The sequence below is a fragment of the Haliotis asinina genome, chromosome 16 (genome assembly GCF_037392515.1).
Source record: "Haliotis asinina isolate JCU_RB_2024 chromosome 16, JCU_Hal_asi_v2, whole genome shotgun sequence".
NCBI classification, from domain to species: Eukaryota; Metazoa; Mollusca; class Gastropoda; order Lepetellida; family Haliotidae; genus Haliotis; species Haliotis asinina.
In genome coordinates, this window is record NC_090295.1 from 21693873 (window position 1) to 21711097 (window position 17225).

At 39.2% G+C, this 17225-nt stretch overlaps 1 protein-coding gene across 3 annotated transcripts in view; it reads left to right on the forward strand.

The window, feature by feature from the left end:
• The window catches only part of LOC137268250 (polyamine-transporting ATPase 13A3-like), a 71341-nt gene that overhangs the window by 18640 nt on the left and 35476 nt on the right, over positions 1 to 17225 (forward strand). For all 3 annotated transcript variants that reach the window (XM_067802789.1, XM_067802787.1, XM_067802788.1), the window contains exons 3-19: positions 1984 to 2151; positions 2594 to 2652; positions 4381 to 4542; positions 6786 to 6863; positions 8192 to 8261; positions 9396 to 9530; positions 9998 to 10067; positions 10449 to 10580; positions 11226 to 11387; positions 12099 to 12256; positions 13027 to 13215; positions 13408 to 13469; positions 14140 to 14284; positions 15034 to 15129; positions 15639 to 15792; positions 16083 to 16203; positions 16892 to 17016. In XM_067802789.1, coding sequence (XP_067658890.1) covers positions 1984 to 2151; positions 2594 to 2652; positions 4381 to 4542; positions 6786 to 6863; positions 8192 to 8261; positions 9396 to 9530; positions 9998 to 10067; positions 10449 to 10580; positions 11226 to 11387; positions 12099 to 12256; positions 13027 to 13215; positions 13408 to 13469; positions 14140 to 14284; positions 15034 to 15129; positions 15639 to 15792; positions 16083 to 16203; positions 16892 to 17016 — 2086 coding nt within the window. The remainder of the gene's footprint in view (positions 1 to 1983; positions 2152 to 2593; positions 2653 to 4380; positions 4543 to 6785; positions 6864 to 8191; positions 8262 to 9395; positions 9531 to 9997; positions 10068 to 10448; positions 10581 to 11225; positions 11388 to 12098; positions 12257 to 13026; positions 13216 to 13407; positions 13470 to 14139; positions 14285 to 15033; positions 15130 to 15638; positions 15793 to 16082; positions 16204 to 16891; positions 17017 to 17225) is intronic.

A 17225-nucleotide genomic window follows, 5' to 3' on the forward strand; every position in this document is an offset into this window, starting at 1 on the left:
CAAGGGTGCAATACCAGCGCCATGAGCATGTACTTGGACATGCACGCTCCTTGCATGGATGTGCGTGGTGTACAAATATCCTATAATACAAAAGGACATGTGATTTTCTATCTTGTGAAGTACAGTTGATATGAAATTTCCTTAGCATTATCTTTCTTTGGGAACATCTGCTGTGACACTGTGTTGCCATGGTGTCTAAGATGCTCTGATAGCGTGTGCTTCATGGCGACTGAGTCAACAAAATGGAGAGAAATCCACTAAGTGATAGATATTGATCAAGCCTCACATATTTGAAACAAAATCCATTTTGCAGAGTAGAATACTGTGTTGCTTTATGAAATTGTATTTTGAATGAAAGATTGTTTTGTAGAAAACATGTGGTGCAACAGCTTTTTCAGATTTCAGATCTGATGTAACATGTTTTCAATGTTTTTTCCAGTCAATCAAATTTTACTGCCATTCATTTTGCAGAATAATGCAATTGTAATGCAAGTAAACACATGCATAAATATAAACATGATTGTTATCAGAAGGGTGAAATTTTGTATTTTCCATATCCATATTAATACTTGCAGGGTAACTGATCCTTTACCACATGTGCTTTTTTGTCTAATGCAAGGCATGCATTTTGAAATCTGTTCACGTTTCCACCACCATGAAACTCACTCATCTGATATTTTCAAAACCAGGAAATTGGGTATGTTTTAAGCTGTAGTGTATTTACTCCCCTGCTGACTACCTAAATGAGCAGTTCATGGTTTTTTTCCATAGTCAATACACGTTTTCTTTCTATCTTTTGGGAAATTGGGTTTTCTGCTTAAATGCTGCTTTAAGAGTTCTTACCCGAGTATGTCTGTTGATAGGAATCGGAAGCCAAATCCACTATCGATTACTGGAGAAGTTGTGATGAACTATTATGAATTTCAATTGAAATATATAAATTTTAATGTAATCACGCATTTATTTTTAACTTAGTAGGTGTTTTTCCCCAGTTAATTTAATTTGTGCATTTATGCAATACATATTTATCAATATATCTCATTATATCCACAACAGATGTAAAATTTATTCATCGACAGGTTGCAATAGTATTTAACGTAGTGATGAATACTAATCTATGAATACAATGCACATGGATTTTTTGTTCATGAATATTCATCAAATTTAATGTTTAGTTTGCTTTGTTCATGTGTGATACACTGAAACAAAGAATAATTAAGAATATGTTTTTGTCCCGTCGATAATTATGTTTAATCCTTCTTTCGATCAGTTATTTATGAATTGATCATCGGAATACCACTACATAATAGTTATACGAATGTCTGATTAACAATGAGCAATATATAGTGCATTTTGTATGCCTTCTATTCATTGCAGTTTGTTTGTATAATATGTCTGTATCCCATAAGCCTGAAATGGTTTTCCGCAGTAGAACCATGGTATTTTGCCGGTTCAGTGTTCCGTAATACAATCCAAAAATTTGGTATTTTCGGTTTTTGTATCATTATCTCTATCTAGTCATACAGTCACAGTCTTGTTGTACAAAGATATTGTAGATTTATGTTCTGGATTGTCTGGTGAAGGCTTTGTAATTTACCAACCACCTCCCTGTATCTTTGATGTACCTGAGTCCAGAGTAAAACTAAACTCACTCACTCATGGAATATTGCAAGAATGCAGCTTTAAAGGACAAATATAAGAAAACAATGTTGGTAGTTGAAAAAAATTTTCAACTTTAAAATTAATGCTGCAAGCAATGACTGAAATATGACATAGATTATTAATTGTAAAATGTTGATTGTTTTGTTGATGTTTCTTGAGTACTGATAGAATTCTACATATTTTTTCACATTGTGAAGTTGACTCAAGTACTTAAAGTCAACAGTCTTTATATTTTGGGTCTTACTATCTTAACTACGTCTTGCAATATAGTCAGTACTTTGGTTAAAAAATATTGACTGAATATTTCCATACTTTTTGCAGGTACTTCGTTCATATGAAAAGGACAGGCTGAAAACAGTGATCTTCTTCCTGTTGGTGGTGCTGACCCTTGGCCTGGTGCTCCTTGTCATCTACTGGAAGCCGGAATTAGAGTGCTACCTCAAGAAGAGGCGATGTGCCCTGTACAAGGCAGAAGTCGTTATGATAAAGGTAACACCCTCACTCTTAGACTTTGTTAAGTTGATGTGTTTTATGGATTTTAGAAGGAGAGAGGGAAGACCTTTATTACTTTCATGAAAATTGGCATCTTGGAAAACCATTTTTCTATTCTCCACAAACTAAAGAGTTACCTAGTTAGGCTGTTGGGCGTTACCTCCCCTGGTCTGTAAATGTGAGAGAATAAAGTCATGCCACACCAGATTTGTGGATAAGGCATACTCGAATATCACAGTTGATGTGACATGACTCATCACAAAATGTTTTTACTTTTCAGGGTGTATTTTTTTACATTTTTTGCAAATCTTGTTGTCATGATAAATTTCGATCTCAATAGGAATGACGTAAGGTAGAATACGTTACTGATGAAACAAAGTGTTGAGTTCAATGTGTTGAAGATTAATGAAACATTGAAATCACTTCTTTCTTTTTTCAGGACCATTATGGACACGCTAGCGTTATCAAGGTGGACTATATCTTTCTTGATGATGTCAGGTAAGTATGGTGAACACAAGTTGCCATACCTTTGAAATGGTAGTTTCAAATAAAATATTTTTGGCATTTCCATGGCAACAAATTCAGCTTTCACTGAAATTGTTGGTGCTCTTTTCCGGAGAGGAACTCTAAAACTGTTCACTATTTCTTCACTAAAAATGGCATATAGATTTGGTTTAGTGCAGTACTGGTGCCTTTTGATATATTTGGAATTCTGAATAAAAGTATTTTTTGCATTTCCATGCCAACAAGGTTCACTTTGACTGAAATTGGTGGTAGTGCTCTTTTCCAGAGCAGAACTCTAAAACCGTTCTCTATTTCCTCACCAAACTTGGGATATAGATTGTTCTAGTGGTGTACTGGTGTCTTTTGATATATTTGGAATTCTGAATGAAATATTTTTTGCATTTCCATGGCAACAAGTTTGACTTCAACTGGAATTGGTAGTTGTGCTCTTTTCTGGAGCTGGACCTAGATTTTGGATGACAACAAGTTTGACTTCAACTGGAATTGGTAGTTGTGCTCTTTTCTGGAGCTGGACCTAGATTTTGGAGGCTCTTGTAGCGCTAAGATAGTCATAAGTTAATGTTAATGTATGGCACTTATGACTACCTTACTGCTAAGAGAGCTTCAAAAATCTAGGCCCAGAACTCTAAAACTGTTCCTTATTTTTTCACCAAACTTGTTACATAGCTTGGTGTACTGGTGTACTGGTGCCTTTTGGTAGTTTTTGAATTCTGAATTGAATGTTTTGGACATTTCCATGGCAACAAGCTTGACTTAGGCAGAAATAGGTATTAGTGCTCTTTTTCGGAGCAGAACTCTGAAACCATTCAATGTCTCGTCACCAAACTTGGCCTGTAGATACATCTGGTGGTGTACTTGTGCTTTTTGGTAGTTTTGGATTTCTGAATAAGATATTTTTGCATCTCCAGGGCAACAACTTTGACTTAGACTGAAATTGGCAGTAGTGCTCTTTTCTGGACCAGAACTCTAGAACTGTTCCCTATTTCTTCATCAAACTCAGCACATAGCTTGGTCTAGTGGTGTATTGGTGCCCTTTGGTAATTCTGGAATTCTGCTTAAATTATTTTGACATTTCCATGGCTACTAGTTTGGCTTAGACTGAAATTGGTGGTTGTGCTCCTTAATGAGCAGAACTTTTAAAACCTTTCATTACTCTCCTTCCACTTTTCTATGTACACATCAAAACATATTTGCATAATCTTAACTTGTGGACATAATCATGAAGGATATTTTGCCATTACGGGGGATATTGATGAGTTTGTCTTCTTTGTGAAATTTACTATCGTACACTGGGATGGACAGGTTGTAGACTTTTAGCAGACCGTTGACAAATATGCCTAATTTGTCCAAAGCCTCTGATGCTATTTGTGAACTGAGTTCTAAACTTCTTTTGCCCATTGTACAGCCATATTCATTTCAACTCTTAAATTTAATGGAATAAATATTGTTATTATTCACGGCAATCGTGCAAAAAACTGTAAAGTGAACCAGTTTGAATTTACAATCAATGATATCCCTGATTGGTTGATGTTATGTGATTGGTGTGAAGTAAATAAAATTAGCTGGAAACTTCAAGGTCCCAAATCTAAAAGGGACCCACCCAAATTTATCCAGGTGGGGCACTGGCTTTTCAAAAGAGATTCCTAAGTTTATCAATGTTTATCAGTTATTTTCTATAACCTTCTGTCTTTCTGTTCCTAGCACTGCCGAGGGTTACAATCGCCATGACTACCATGATGCACCAGTAGATGTGGATGACACGACTGTTCTTGTCCAAAGAGATAGTCCAGCCATTAGGTACTTCGACTACCAGAAGATCCGCTACATTTGGGACTCAAAACAATACATATTCAAGAGATTGGAGTGAGTTAGAACAGTTTATTCTGCTTTGAAGTTCACATTATTAGCTTCCCTGTGAAGTGAGTTTATGTAAAACTGTCCCTCGTTCAGTTAGTCATGGAAGGGATCTCAGTAAATAATACATCGAATGCTGAATTGTTTCATATTCTGTCAAGGATGTAATACTGTATGTACCAAATTTTGTGGACAAGAAGAAAGATTCTGCACAGGCGATCCGTCTGTGTAAATCTACTTTCGACATGCGTGCAATGGTGTCTTAAAAATTTGCCCAGCTGAAAATGTCGCTTTACACTTCTAATTAGTCATATGGCAGTGTTGCTTTGTAACAATCTGTTGCGAACAAATGACTCGCATCCTTATTCTTGACTCCGTGGGAGTGGTAGGTCTTGACTCGAGGGGAGTGGTATGGTAGCCCATTGGTCGATTCCTCATATGGGTTAATTATGTGGACTTCATTTCTGGCATGAATAATGCTACCAGCTACGTAAATCTGAACTCTTTCTTAACTCCTGAAACTTGTATCAGACATGAAGATCTTGACTTTGAAGGATTTCTGGGGATGTGTCCCTGCCCTGCACTAAAGGAGATGTAACACACTATACCTGAGAATATGCTTGTTCACCCATCTGTGAATGGTTACCCGGAAGGATGATGTGGTTATGTGACTGTCATCGTTTTAGTTGGATTATGCCTGCAGTGGATCTGAGACAATGAAACATGTCCTTTGAATATGTGTAATATGACATTGGACAAGCACTTAGAGCACACCTGTAGAATCTGCTTCCAGCACATCAGAAGTACTGGTGATATCTGATGACTCAGGAAGCCACTAGCCAGTTAGTCAGATCTCAGATTCTGTGCTGGATTGACTATGACTACAGTTTGCTTATCAACATAAGGCAAGATCTATTCATGAAGCTTCAGAGGAGTACAAAATGCCTCAGCTCAGCTGATTCATTGCTGCAAGAAAACATCCACATTTGATGAATCTCCAGTACAAGCAAGAATCAAGTTGAAAGTGTTATCCCTGACTTACAGCTGTTACCATGATGTTCCTTCAGGATATCTGACAGAACTTGTCCAAAATCCTGAGATCCAGTGATTGACTTTAATTTATCATCCCCAAGATCAATCTCAAATCAGAGATCATTCTCATTCTGTGTTCCTTCTTTCTTCCTTAGATATCAAAACCTCTCCCACCCATCTCTTTTATACGTATTATCCTTGATACATGCACTTTGAGCAACCACAAGGGACAGAAAATAGTGCAGTATTAATGCACTTATTATTATCATTAAATGGGTAACACATAGCAGTGACTGACAGCTATACTGTGTGCCTTAATGGATGCTGCATATAGACCTGTGACAGATGCAGCACTTGCGGATGCTTGTAAAAAGGCAGCTTTATTTATAGTTGTTCACAGGTGCTCGAGTCCCACAGTTAAATACAAGAGATATTTCAGCAATCATGCTCGGTCTTCTGGTGTCTGAAAGATTTCTTTACTAAAGATCAGTCAGTTATTTAGACATTGGCACAGGTTTGGACACTATCTTGTTTCTTTTTTGTGCAAGGATGTGAGTTATTCTGACAGAATCACAGTAAATATAGAAAACTGCTATTTCCTCCAGTAAATGTACCTCAGAAAACACTTGTGGATGGGATTTACCTTAAATGAGTGAGTGTCCCTGAGTGAGTGCTCTTTAAAAAGTTCATGCTCGTACTCTGAAGTGAAGTGCATGTTTTTTATGCTGTTTTTAGCAATATTCCAGCAATAGCACGGTGTGGACAGCAGTGTTGAGTGAGTGAGTGAGTTTAGTTTTATGCTGAACTCAGCAGTATTGCAGCTATGTGGCAATGGTCTGTGAGTAATTGAGTCTGGACCAGACAGTCCAGTGATCAACATCATGAGCACAATCTGCCTAATTGGAAATTGATGACATGTCAACCAAGTCAGCGAGTCTGACCACCTGATCCTGTACCTGTAGGTCACCTCTTATGAGAAGCACAGTCGCCTTTTATGGCAAGCATGGGTTCCAAAATCGTTCGTGTTCAATTATAAGAAAATGTGATCGACTACTTGCTCCTTTGGTCTCTGCGACCAATCTTTGGGTAATCCTTTTCTATTATCAAAGTCTATTAAAAGTTGAAAAGTGTTTTCTTGTGATGATAATTTACCATGTTTACATTCTAACAACGTTCCTTAAATTTTCCTGTGACTGAATGTTTACTTGTTCTTGTTTCAGAGATTTATCAAGTGGGACTCGCTGTGCCACTATCCACGATGAGTTTCAAGGACTCTCAGCTTCAACGCAGGCCCAGAGGTGAGTTTTTAGCTATGGAGATTCCAGGTTTGAATAGGTCCCCAGCAACCTATGTAGTACAATCATCAGTTGAAGTTTAGCAAAACTGGTCATGGACACTCCTTTGATTGATGACCGTATGGCAGCTTGACTCAACAGAGTTTCTAGGACTTATGTCCTGCCTCACAATGAAGCACATGTGACACATGTGGTCACAACATAGGCAAGTGAGTTTGTTCATGAATTTCCTCTGTTCACCCAGCAGTGAATGGGTACCTGGTGGGATATGTCATATGACTATTAACCTTGTAGCACCTGGGTAATAATACGTTAGTGCTTTGAGCATGCACAAGTGCATGAAAACAGGAGGAATTATCATTATCATTATGAGACAACCAAATGGATTGTATGGCCAGGTGCAGCATCTCTGTTAGCATGTAATCTTAGGCCAAACTGCTGGGTTGTTCCCCGCAATGGATTGTCTTTTCCAGATAAAATTACTGATAAGTTTACCATCATATGGTTGGAATATTGCTGAGCATGGTGTTCAGCAACAAGCGAACATCAGCGATAAACCTGCTAATGAAAACACTGACATATATACCACGTGACATGTATTGTGTTTCAGAATGGTTGCCACAGCAACATAATGTTCTTGTTGCTGTTTTGATGGTAAACCAATTAAACCAATTACAGGAAGTCAAACCAATTATGTTCACGTTGATAGGAAGCCCCCAAAATTGTTCAGTTCATTGGAGGCCCCTCCCCCAAGTCGTTCAGTTCATTGGGGGCCCCAAAATTGTTCAGTTCAATGGAGATTGAAACCATTGTTCAGTTGATTCAAGGCTCAATAAATTGTTAAGTCAGTAGACAGGTTAACAAACTTTGCTCATGTTGATAGGAGTGCAAACAAAACATACTTCAGTTAATTAGAGTCAAGCTAATGAGGGGCCATGCAAATTGTCTTAAGCACCCAATCTGTTTCTTGATTTTCAGAGTAATGCCTTCTGATTATGGGGCCAGATCAAATTTATGTTGAAATAATATTGTCAAAATGTTAAAGACTGAAAGAAGTGTTTGAGGTAAACAAAGTTATCTATGATTAAATTTGAACTAAAATTTATGCAGATGCAAAATGCAAGAAAGTGCCATAAGCGGTATATTATTTCACAGTGTTTTGGCTTCTGTAAAGTCCATTCTTTGCCTGTGATTTACATGGTCTATGTATTGTCAGAAAAGATGAGAGGATAAGAACCACGCTCAATACATTTTAGATCCTGTTGGATATACAGGAGCCATTTCATAATTGTGAAATTTCTTAAGTCATCAAGATCTGATTTTCTTAACAGACGTCGCCTCCATGGGCCAAACTCCATTGTGATAGAAGTGAAGAGCTACTGGCGCCTGTTCATAGAGGAGGTAGGTCAGCACACAGGCAGTGGGAATTGGTCATGCCGCCATTGATCATAATGGAGTGAGTGAGGGAGGGAGTAAGGTTTTTCACCTCTTTTAGCAATATTCCAGCAATATCACGGCGGTCAGAAATCAGGCTTCAAACATTGTACCCATGTGGGGAATTGAACCTGGGTCTTCTGTGTGAACACTTTAACCACTTGATAGAGATGGGAGAGTGTTGATAATTAAGGAACCATATGTTACTTTCTTACTCTTCCTGGTACTTGGCAATAAGTCGACAACAGATAGAATGGTTAGCTTGGAATCAGTGTAGACCAACTGGGGCTTCGTATCTCAGGGAATTAGCAATATAATTAGCTAGTATATAGTACCAGCATTCACACTCATTTTTGCATGTGAACTGAGCCTTGCATTAAACCCAATTGGCCTGAATTTGTTTTAACTCACTACACCCAGTGAATAGCTCGCATGGAATGCTTATAACTTATTAACTACTAGGGCAAATGTATCAGGATTAAAGTTTTTCATAAGATGCCCTTAGGCAAAATATCACTTTGTCTTGGTGACCTGATGTCGTGATCAATGCTATGATGTCACGTTTTGATCTACATGTGGGGACGGCAGATAGCCAGCTTCTGCTTGAAAGTAGTTTTGAGTTTCTTTTTCTCAATTTGACGACTAGAATATTATATTAGTGCCCTTATCATAGCATTTTTATGACACTCTTGCCTAAATATAGGTGTATCCCTTACCCTCAGTCGGGAATTTGCCAACATATAGGCACCCTTGTCAGAAACATAGTATGACATGGTCACTCATGTACTGTGCTCTTTTTCTGTTACAAGACTCGTGAAGATCCGGGTTAAAATTGGTCTTCAACAAATATGATCAGGTGGTTAGGCACCCTGACTTGGTTGACACATGTGACTGTAACCCAATCTAGTAGATCGATACTCATGATGTTGGTCACTGGTTTATCTGGTCCAGATGTGATTATTTACAGGCTGCCACTATGTAGACAGATTATTGTAAAGTAATGCGTTTTGGAACGAGCAAACAAACACCCAATGAATACGAATCTTCAAAATTTATGTCGCCGTTGAATCTCATATGAACAGTACTGGTATTCTTCCTTAGGTTCTCAATCCATTCTACATCTTCCAAGTATGCAGCATCATCCTGTGGGGCTTTGACGAATACTACTACTACGCCGGCTGCATCTTTTTCATCTCACTCATCTCCATCTCTGTCTCTCTGTATGAGACAAAGCGGGTAGGTCAAGGTCAATCTTCCTCTGTGAGCTAGAAGTGAGTGTGTAAATGGTTGATGCTGCTTTTAGCAATATTTCCTGACATCATGACAAGGGACACCAGAAATGAGCTTCACACATTGTACCCATGTGGGGAATTGAACTCATTGGCATAACAAGTGAACTCTTTAACCACTACGCTATCCTGCCATCCCATGAGCTTAAAGTGTATTCAGTGTCTGAGACAAAACCTATACATAATCTCTCGGCCTGCTTGTACAAAACAACACAGGTATAAACAAAATGGAAACAATCCCAGGATTCGTATAAGATAAAATGGTTTGATCAACTGATTTAACCATTTAAAAGCTTACTTATCAAACTTAAAAGTAACCTTTTAAGAACTTCTAAGAATCTGTTTGTTCCTTTAACTGGTAAACAAACTGAATTGAATGAACGGGAGTTGATGCTGAGCATTATATTATTTCAGCAAAGTCGGACACTCCGGGACATGGTTGGGTCTCTTGAATCAAATATCTCTGTGTGTCGCGGTGAACAAGGTGAGAAATGCCTAGGCTTGGTGAAGCCACAGTCTTCCAGGCCCAACAGAGGTTGTGTTTATGATTTATTTCATCATGCTTTCATGTTCTTTTCAAAGGAAACTGCTGCTTTGATATTAAAGACGTAATTGGCTTTGTAGCCTTCCCAGATTTTTCACGATGACATTTGTGTGTCTATAAAACAGAAGCATCATTTTCAGTTTTCAGAGGACAGTGTTCTTTTAACTGAAACAAGATGACTTTTAACTTATTATAGAAATGATAAACTGTACAGTGCATTTTCACGGGTGCCATGGAGGACAGTCCAGTGGGTGCCATAGAAGACAATCTACAAAGTATGTCTGGCTAATAAGTCAGTTAGATCCAATTATTTTGTCACAGAGTTTGAGGAAATCCCCAACCAGGACTTGGTCCCTGGTGATGTGATTGCCATCCCTCCTCATGGCTGTGTGATGATGTGTGATGCCGTCCTGGTTGCTGGTACCTGTATTGTCAATGAGAGCATGCTCACAGGTGAGTCAGTGTATTTCACCCTCTTCCCAAAACTGTTTCTAGGAACTTCTGTATATCGTCTACCTGTGAAGGTAGGGGTTCGAATCAGGGATCTACAGGACGCAAATTCCTATGTCTCATGCACAAAAAAAATTGACAAAGGATGCAATGAAATAGATTAGCGCATCCAAAGGGATGCAGAAAAAGTCCAAATGCTTATTTTTAAATGTTCATAAAGTAGTAACAGGTTATCACTGAATCTGCTGTTAGCCTGATTATCATTTGCAGTTTAATTACTGTGATGATCATAACACACAATGCAATAACAGTAACTGAATTGCGACAATATTATAGCATAGTATTAATAATAATATTTACGTGTCTAGGACCCCTATTTTGTTGTATGAGTATTAGTTGCAGAGACACTCAAATAGAAGACTCAGGGTAAATCCCTGGTTAGAATTTTCCTTCTTTATCCCATGCCTGTTGTAAGAAGTGAGTAACAGGAACGGGAGGTCAGGTTAAATGACTTGCCTGACACATGTCATTATATCCCAGCTTTGATCGATACTGATCCTGTTTATCACTGGATGGTCTGGTCCAGACTTCATTATTTACAGATCTACAAAACAAACTGGAGTTAATCCTTTGTTGACCTCTGTGCAGGTGAGAGTGTGCCAGTGACGAAGACTCCACTGTCCCACCAGGAAGACGAGGAGATGTACTCGCCAGAGAATCACAAGAGACACACACTGTTTGCAGGGACTCATGTTGTCCAGACTAGATACTATGGTCAGGCCAAGGTGCTTGCTGTGGTCGTCAGAACAGGTGAGAATGAGCTTTTGTATTTATCATAAACAAACTCAGGTAATGTTTGGAAGTATTGATAAATATGTAAATGAGACCAGTCAGCATTAACTACTTTCAGTTTCAAAACACAGATATTGTACTTTTTCTCAGATTATGAACAGAGTTCCTCACCTGCTTAATAAGAGTCTCTGTAGATTGAAGCTGCCAGTTGTTTGCTTTGTGGACTACAACCTTAGGCAAGGTGGTAGCGTAATAGTTTAAGTCTCTGCTTGTCACGCTGAAGACCTGGGGTTGATTCCCCACATGGGGAAAGTGGCATAAAACCATACTCACTCACTTACTCACATACCTAAGTTGTTAGCATGATGAGGGAACACACTAACCAATAGGCTACCCCACCTAGTTTTATCAACTATTTACACATCTGCCATTATTACCATTGAGGAAATGCTCTAATCAAAGCAGCCAGTGAAGGGGGTTGTTACTATCCTGTTTATGGCAGTATTGTCATCATCCAATCACAAAGCAAATTTACAAAGCAAAATATTCTCACTGCTGGTAAATGGGAAATTATTATGTATTTAATTGTTCTGCAGAAGAAAACGGTTGCCATTACACTGGACATTTTGACTTGGAACATCTTGAATCTACCTGACTGTTATCATTTGCAGTAATGATCATATTGATGAAACCCCCAAGAGACAAAATGGATCCTTTTTCTTTTGACAGGCTTTAACACAGCCAAAGGTGAACTTGTTCGAGCTATTTTATATCCAAAACCTCTTGGCTTCAAGTTTTACCAAGATGCAATGAGATTCATCTTGTTCCTGGCCGTAGTTGCCTCCCTTGGAATGACCTACTCCATCATCATAGAGACACGGATGGGGGTGAGTTATTTTGAATCTGGAGAAGATTAATCTTTCTTGGCAGTAGGGGCCTCCCTTGTATTTTTATGATTCTGTGCCAGTGCATAGAAACATAGCCGTGAGGATATGTGTTAGAATTGACTTCAGCAACCCATGCTTGTTTGAGAGGCAAGTAATGGGATTTGGTTGTCAGACTTACTGCCTTGTTGACACATGTCATCATGTCCCAGCTGCTTAGATTGATGCTCATGATGTTGATTACTGGATTGTCTGGTCCAGATCCAGTTATTTACAGATCGTTGCCATATAGCTGGGATACATAATAAACAAGACTCAACACATTCTACTTGGAGTTTGCCATAGAAATAATAATCTAATTAACATAATTGTAGTACTTTTCAAATATGTTTTATCCAATTATAAATCAGCCAAACATTTACCAACTTTCCAAATTGAAACCAAACACATATTATCTTCGTACTTAATATTCAGCGATTTTAAGCTGCAAAATCAATACTTTTTGTACCTTTTAATCATTATGACATAACCTGTTTACTTTATAGTACTTTCATTTGTTTGATATGTTTTTTGTACTTTGAATTTCTGACCACAACTACATGTAAATGCAACAAAAATAATAAACATTCGGAAAGATGTAGCTGGAATATTGTTGAGTGTGGCGTAAAATTTAACTTACTTACTTGTCTGTTTCCTTGTCTGGGTGCCTGTTGGCTAGACAGCTGTTATTACCATTGTAAAACTTATTCTCATTCCTGCCATCTTTACTGCAGGCGTATCCAGAGAAGATTGTACTCCGGGTCCTGGACATCATCACAATAGTTGTCCCCCCTGCCCTCCCCGCTGCCATGACAGTCGGCACAGTCTACGCACAAAATCGACTTAAGAAAGCGGGTATATTCTGTATCAGTCCACCCCGGATCAACTTCTGTGGTAGGATCAACACCTTCTGCTTTGACAAGGTAATGAACGAATAGTGGTCCTCTTGCAATATGAAAATTCAGTTGTGTTGTTCTGACAAGGTGAGAATCTTATGTATTCTTTTGGTATTACTTTCAAATGAAGTTTCTTGATGCCACTTGACAATCAGATCCCTTGATGAAGAATGTGCAGTTTGAGTGTCACTGTTAATATCTGTCAATCATTTTTCACAGACAGGAACCCTGACAGAAGATGGGCTGGACATGTGGGGGGTTGTGCCAGTGCAAAACCAGTGGTAAGTTGCAACCCAGTGTCTGATGACTTTATGGCAAACACGTTCTAATTTGAGATCCTAAGACCCCAGTGCAAATATGTTCTCAACTAAGACCCTCTACTTTGAGTTCAAGACTGTTAGAGCCTCAACAGAGACCCTCTCTTCAGACTCCATGGCAATTGTGTTCTCAACTAAGACCCTCTATTTGGAGCTCAGACCTAATATGGCTCATCAAAGACCCTTTATGTGGACTTCAGGGCCCATATAGCCTCATGTAAAACCCTCTGTTTGGACTTCATTTCTTATATGGCCTCAACTGAGATCCTCTATTTGGACCTGTGGACTCCTATGTTCTCAACTGAGACAATTTTTTCAGACTTTTTGACAGATGTTTTCTCGATTAAGAGCTCTATTTAGACTTTATGGCTGATGTGTTCTCAACTATGACCCTCTATTCAGACTTTACGGCAGATGTGTTTGCAAGTAAGACCATCTATTGGGACTTCAGAGCTAATGGGGACTCACCTTAGATCCTCTATTGGGACTTCAGGGCTGATAAAGACTGAAGTAATATCCTCTATTGGGACTTCAGGGCTAATATGGCCTCAACCAAGACCCTCTATTTGGACTTCGTGGCACTTACTCAGTATACCTATGTCATTTTGTGCTAATAGCTGTGTTATTGTTTCAGTTTTCAAGAGCCAGTACGAAGGCTTTCAGAACTGCCACGTGGACAGATCCTTGTGTCCATGGCAACCTGTCACTCACTCACTCTGATTGATGGAGAACTCATGGGGGACCCTTTGGATCTCATCATGTTTAATTCTCTCAACTGGGTAGGTGGTAACAGGATATAAGGGCAGTCTACATAAAATTAGTGAAGTTAAATGTAATGAGTGTATACACACAAGGGAAACCGAAACACATGTATGTGCCAATAAATATATGATTCTGTAAATTTTAACACTGTTTGGTGATGAGACAAATTATGGGTCATGCTGTTTATGGTGTGACCCAATTATGGCTTGTCCTTGTTTTAGTCTGATTTTTACATGTCCTAGTTAAAGTGTGACCCAATTTTGGCTTGTCCTCATTACAGTGTGACTCAATTATGGTTTGACCTGGTTATAGTATGACCCAGTCATCATGATTTAATCTGGGTATGTTGTGATCCAATTATGGTTGACCTGGTTATAGTATGACCCAGTCATCATGATTTAATCTGGGTATGTTGTGATCCAATTATGGTTTGACCTGGTTATAGTATGACCCAGTCATCATGATTTAATCTGGGTATGTTGTGATCCAATTATGGTTGACCTGGTTATGATGTGTCATGATTATGCCTTGTCCTGATTATAGTGTGACCCAATTATAGTTGGACCTGGTTATTGTGACCCAATTATGATTTGACCGAGTGATGGTGTGACCCAGTTATGATTTGACCGAGTGATGGTGTGACCCAGTTATGATTTGACCGAGTGATGGTGTGACCCAATTATGATTTGACCTAGTGGTGGTGTGACCCAATTATGATTTGACCCAGTGATGGTGTGACCCAATCATGGTTTTCTTCTGATATCAGACTCTGGAAGAGCCAGGACAGGACACCACGAAGTACGACACACTGATGCCGACCATTGTCAAGCCCTCTGACAAGGGCAGCTTCATGTCAGATGAGGTCAGTGATCACTTCTACATCTTTAGTGGCTACTCTTAACACAAATGACGGAAACATGTCTGTGACTTTGATGTAGTTTGTATCTTGATGCAGAGAGAGATTTTGGATGTGTTAAATGTACACGTTACTATGCAGGAGTTCAAAACTCCCATCGCCGGACAACCAGGACAAGCCTTTTGGGAAATCAAATAATGGTATCTTACTTATCCATGGGCTAGTAGATAATTTCTGATTACGATTTCAAACTGCAAATAAACTTGGATTTCATTTAATATGTGCTCAAAATGTAGCTTTTAAATTTTGCAATCATAATAAAGTAGAGTTATCTGTCTTTGCTGTTTATCACTTCTAAATAAATAGTCCACTAAACATAAACATCAGGTACCATGTTGATTTATTCTTTCATATTTTCATCATCATGATTATGTCATAAAAACCAGGACAAGCATGGTGGCAAGTGGCTTTTGTAAACAATTTTGCCATAGTTGTACACAATGTATTTATTCTAGGTGCCATTTGAGGTGGGAATTGTACGCCAGTTCACCTTCTCGTCCAGCATGCAGCGTATGAGCGTGATAACACGAACCCTAGGTCACAACCACATGGAGATCTACTCCAAGGGGGCGCCGGAGAAGATTGCTTCACTCTGCAACCCTGACACTGGTAATGATGGACACTGTCCATGGGCTAGATTATCAAAGCTCTCTGAGCACTAAGACAGTCATAAGTTGATATAAATGTATGGCACTTACGACTATCTTAGCGCTATCCAGACTTGTTTATTACAGACCGCTGCCATATAGCCTTAATATTGCTGAGTGCGGCATAAAATTAAGCTCACTCACTCATTTATAATTATATTCTTCACACAATAAAATATGACTTGGTAAGGATTCCTCATTAACTGTGAATGTGACCCCTGTATTTACTCGGGCTGCCTTGTGTGTTGTCAGTGCCGGAGAACTTCCAGGCTCTTCTCCACTCCTACACTGTGCAGGGATTGCGAGTCATCGCCCTGGCATACCGACCTCTTGAAGCCAAGGTCAACTGGCACCAGGTCCAGCGTATCTCTCGGTCAGTATATATAGGTGCATACATCCATTTACTGCTGATAGTACATGTCCATGCACTCACACCCAAAAACATTTTCTCACTCTGTCACTACTCAATCTTCTTGTGCAGCTGAGGGTTGGAATTTGTTTTCAGCAACCCATGCTGTTGTCAGAGGCTACTGGCAGGATCAGGTGACTTGCTCACTTGGTAGATACATGTGACGTTATTTAGTTTGGTCTAGTAATGATGTTTGACAGACTAACATTGATCATTAAGTGCAACATGAAACAGCAAATAAATAACAAATAATTCAATCACCCAACCATTGACTCATGTATTTTCTTAACACCTTCCCGTGCATAAACATGACAACCCAAAATCCGCAAGAAGTTGAAGAACCCATCTCCCCATTTGGTTGTTCCTCAATCAAGTATATAAGAAAATCCATATTGAAGTTGATCCCAGGTGAATATATCCTGAATCCTTACCAAAGGGTCCGAAGTGCCGAAGTGTACCATACATTTCAAGTCCAAGTGTCAGGAACGTTTTCCTCGGTTAAGTGTGACATGATCAAACAGCACCCAACAGCATGTGCTTATTTGTCTGGAATAGCATTGTCAGTCTAGAATTGTGACAAAATAGAGTGATTAGGCCATAAATACAGATTTCTGACTGAATCTATTTGGTTTGTATGTGTTGGATGTTACAGAGACAAGGTGGAGTGCGACTTGACATTCCTGGGACTGTTGGTGATGCAGAACCAGCTGAAGCCAGAGACAACTCCAGTCATCAGGACTCTCCTGGAGGCCAAGATCAGGACAGTCATGGTCACAGGTACGTGTAGCTAGACTATCACAGTCATCAGGACTCTCCTAGAGGCCAAGATCAGGACAGCCATGGTCACAGTAGGTGTAGCTAGACCACCCCAGTCATCAGGACTTGCCTGGAGGCCAAGATCATGATACTCATGGTCTCAGGTATGTGTAGCTAGATCACACCAGTCATCAAGACTTGCCAGGAAGCCAGGATCAGGACATTCATGG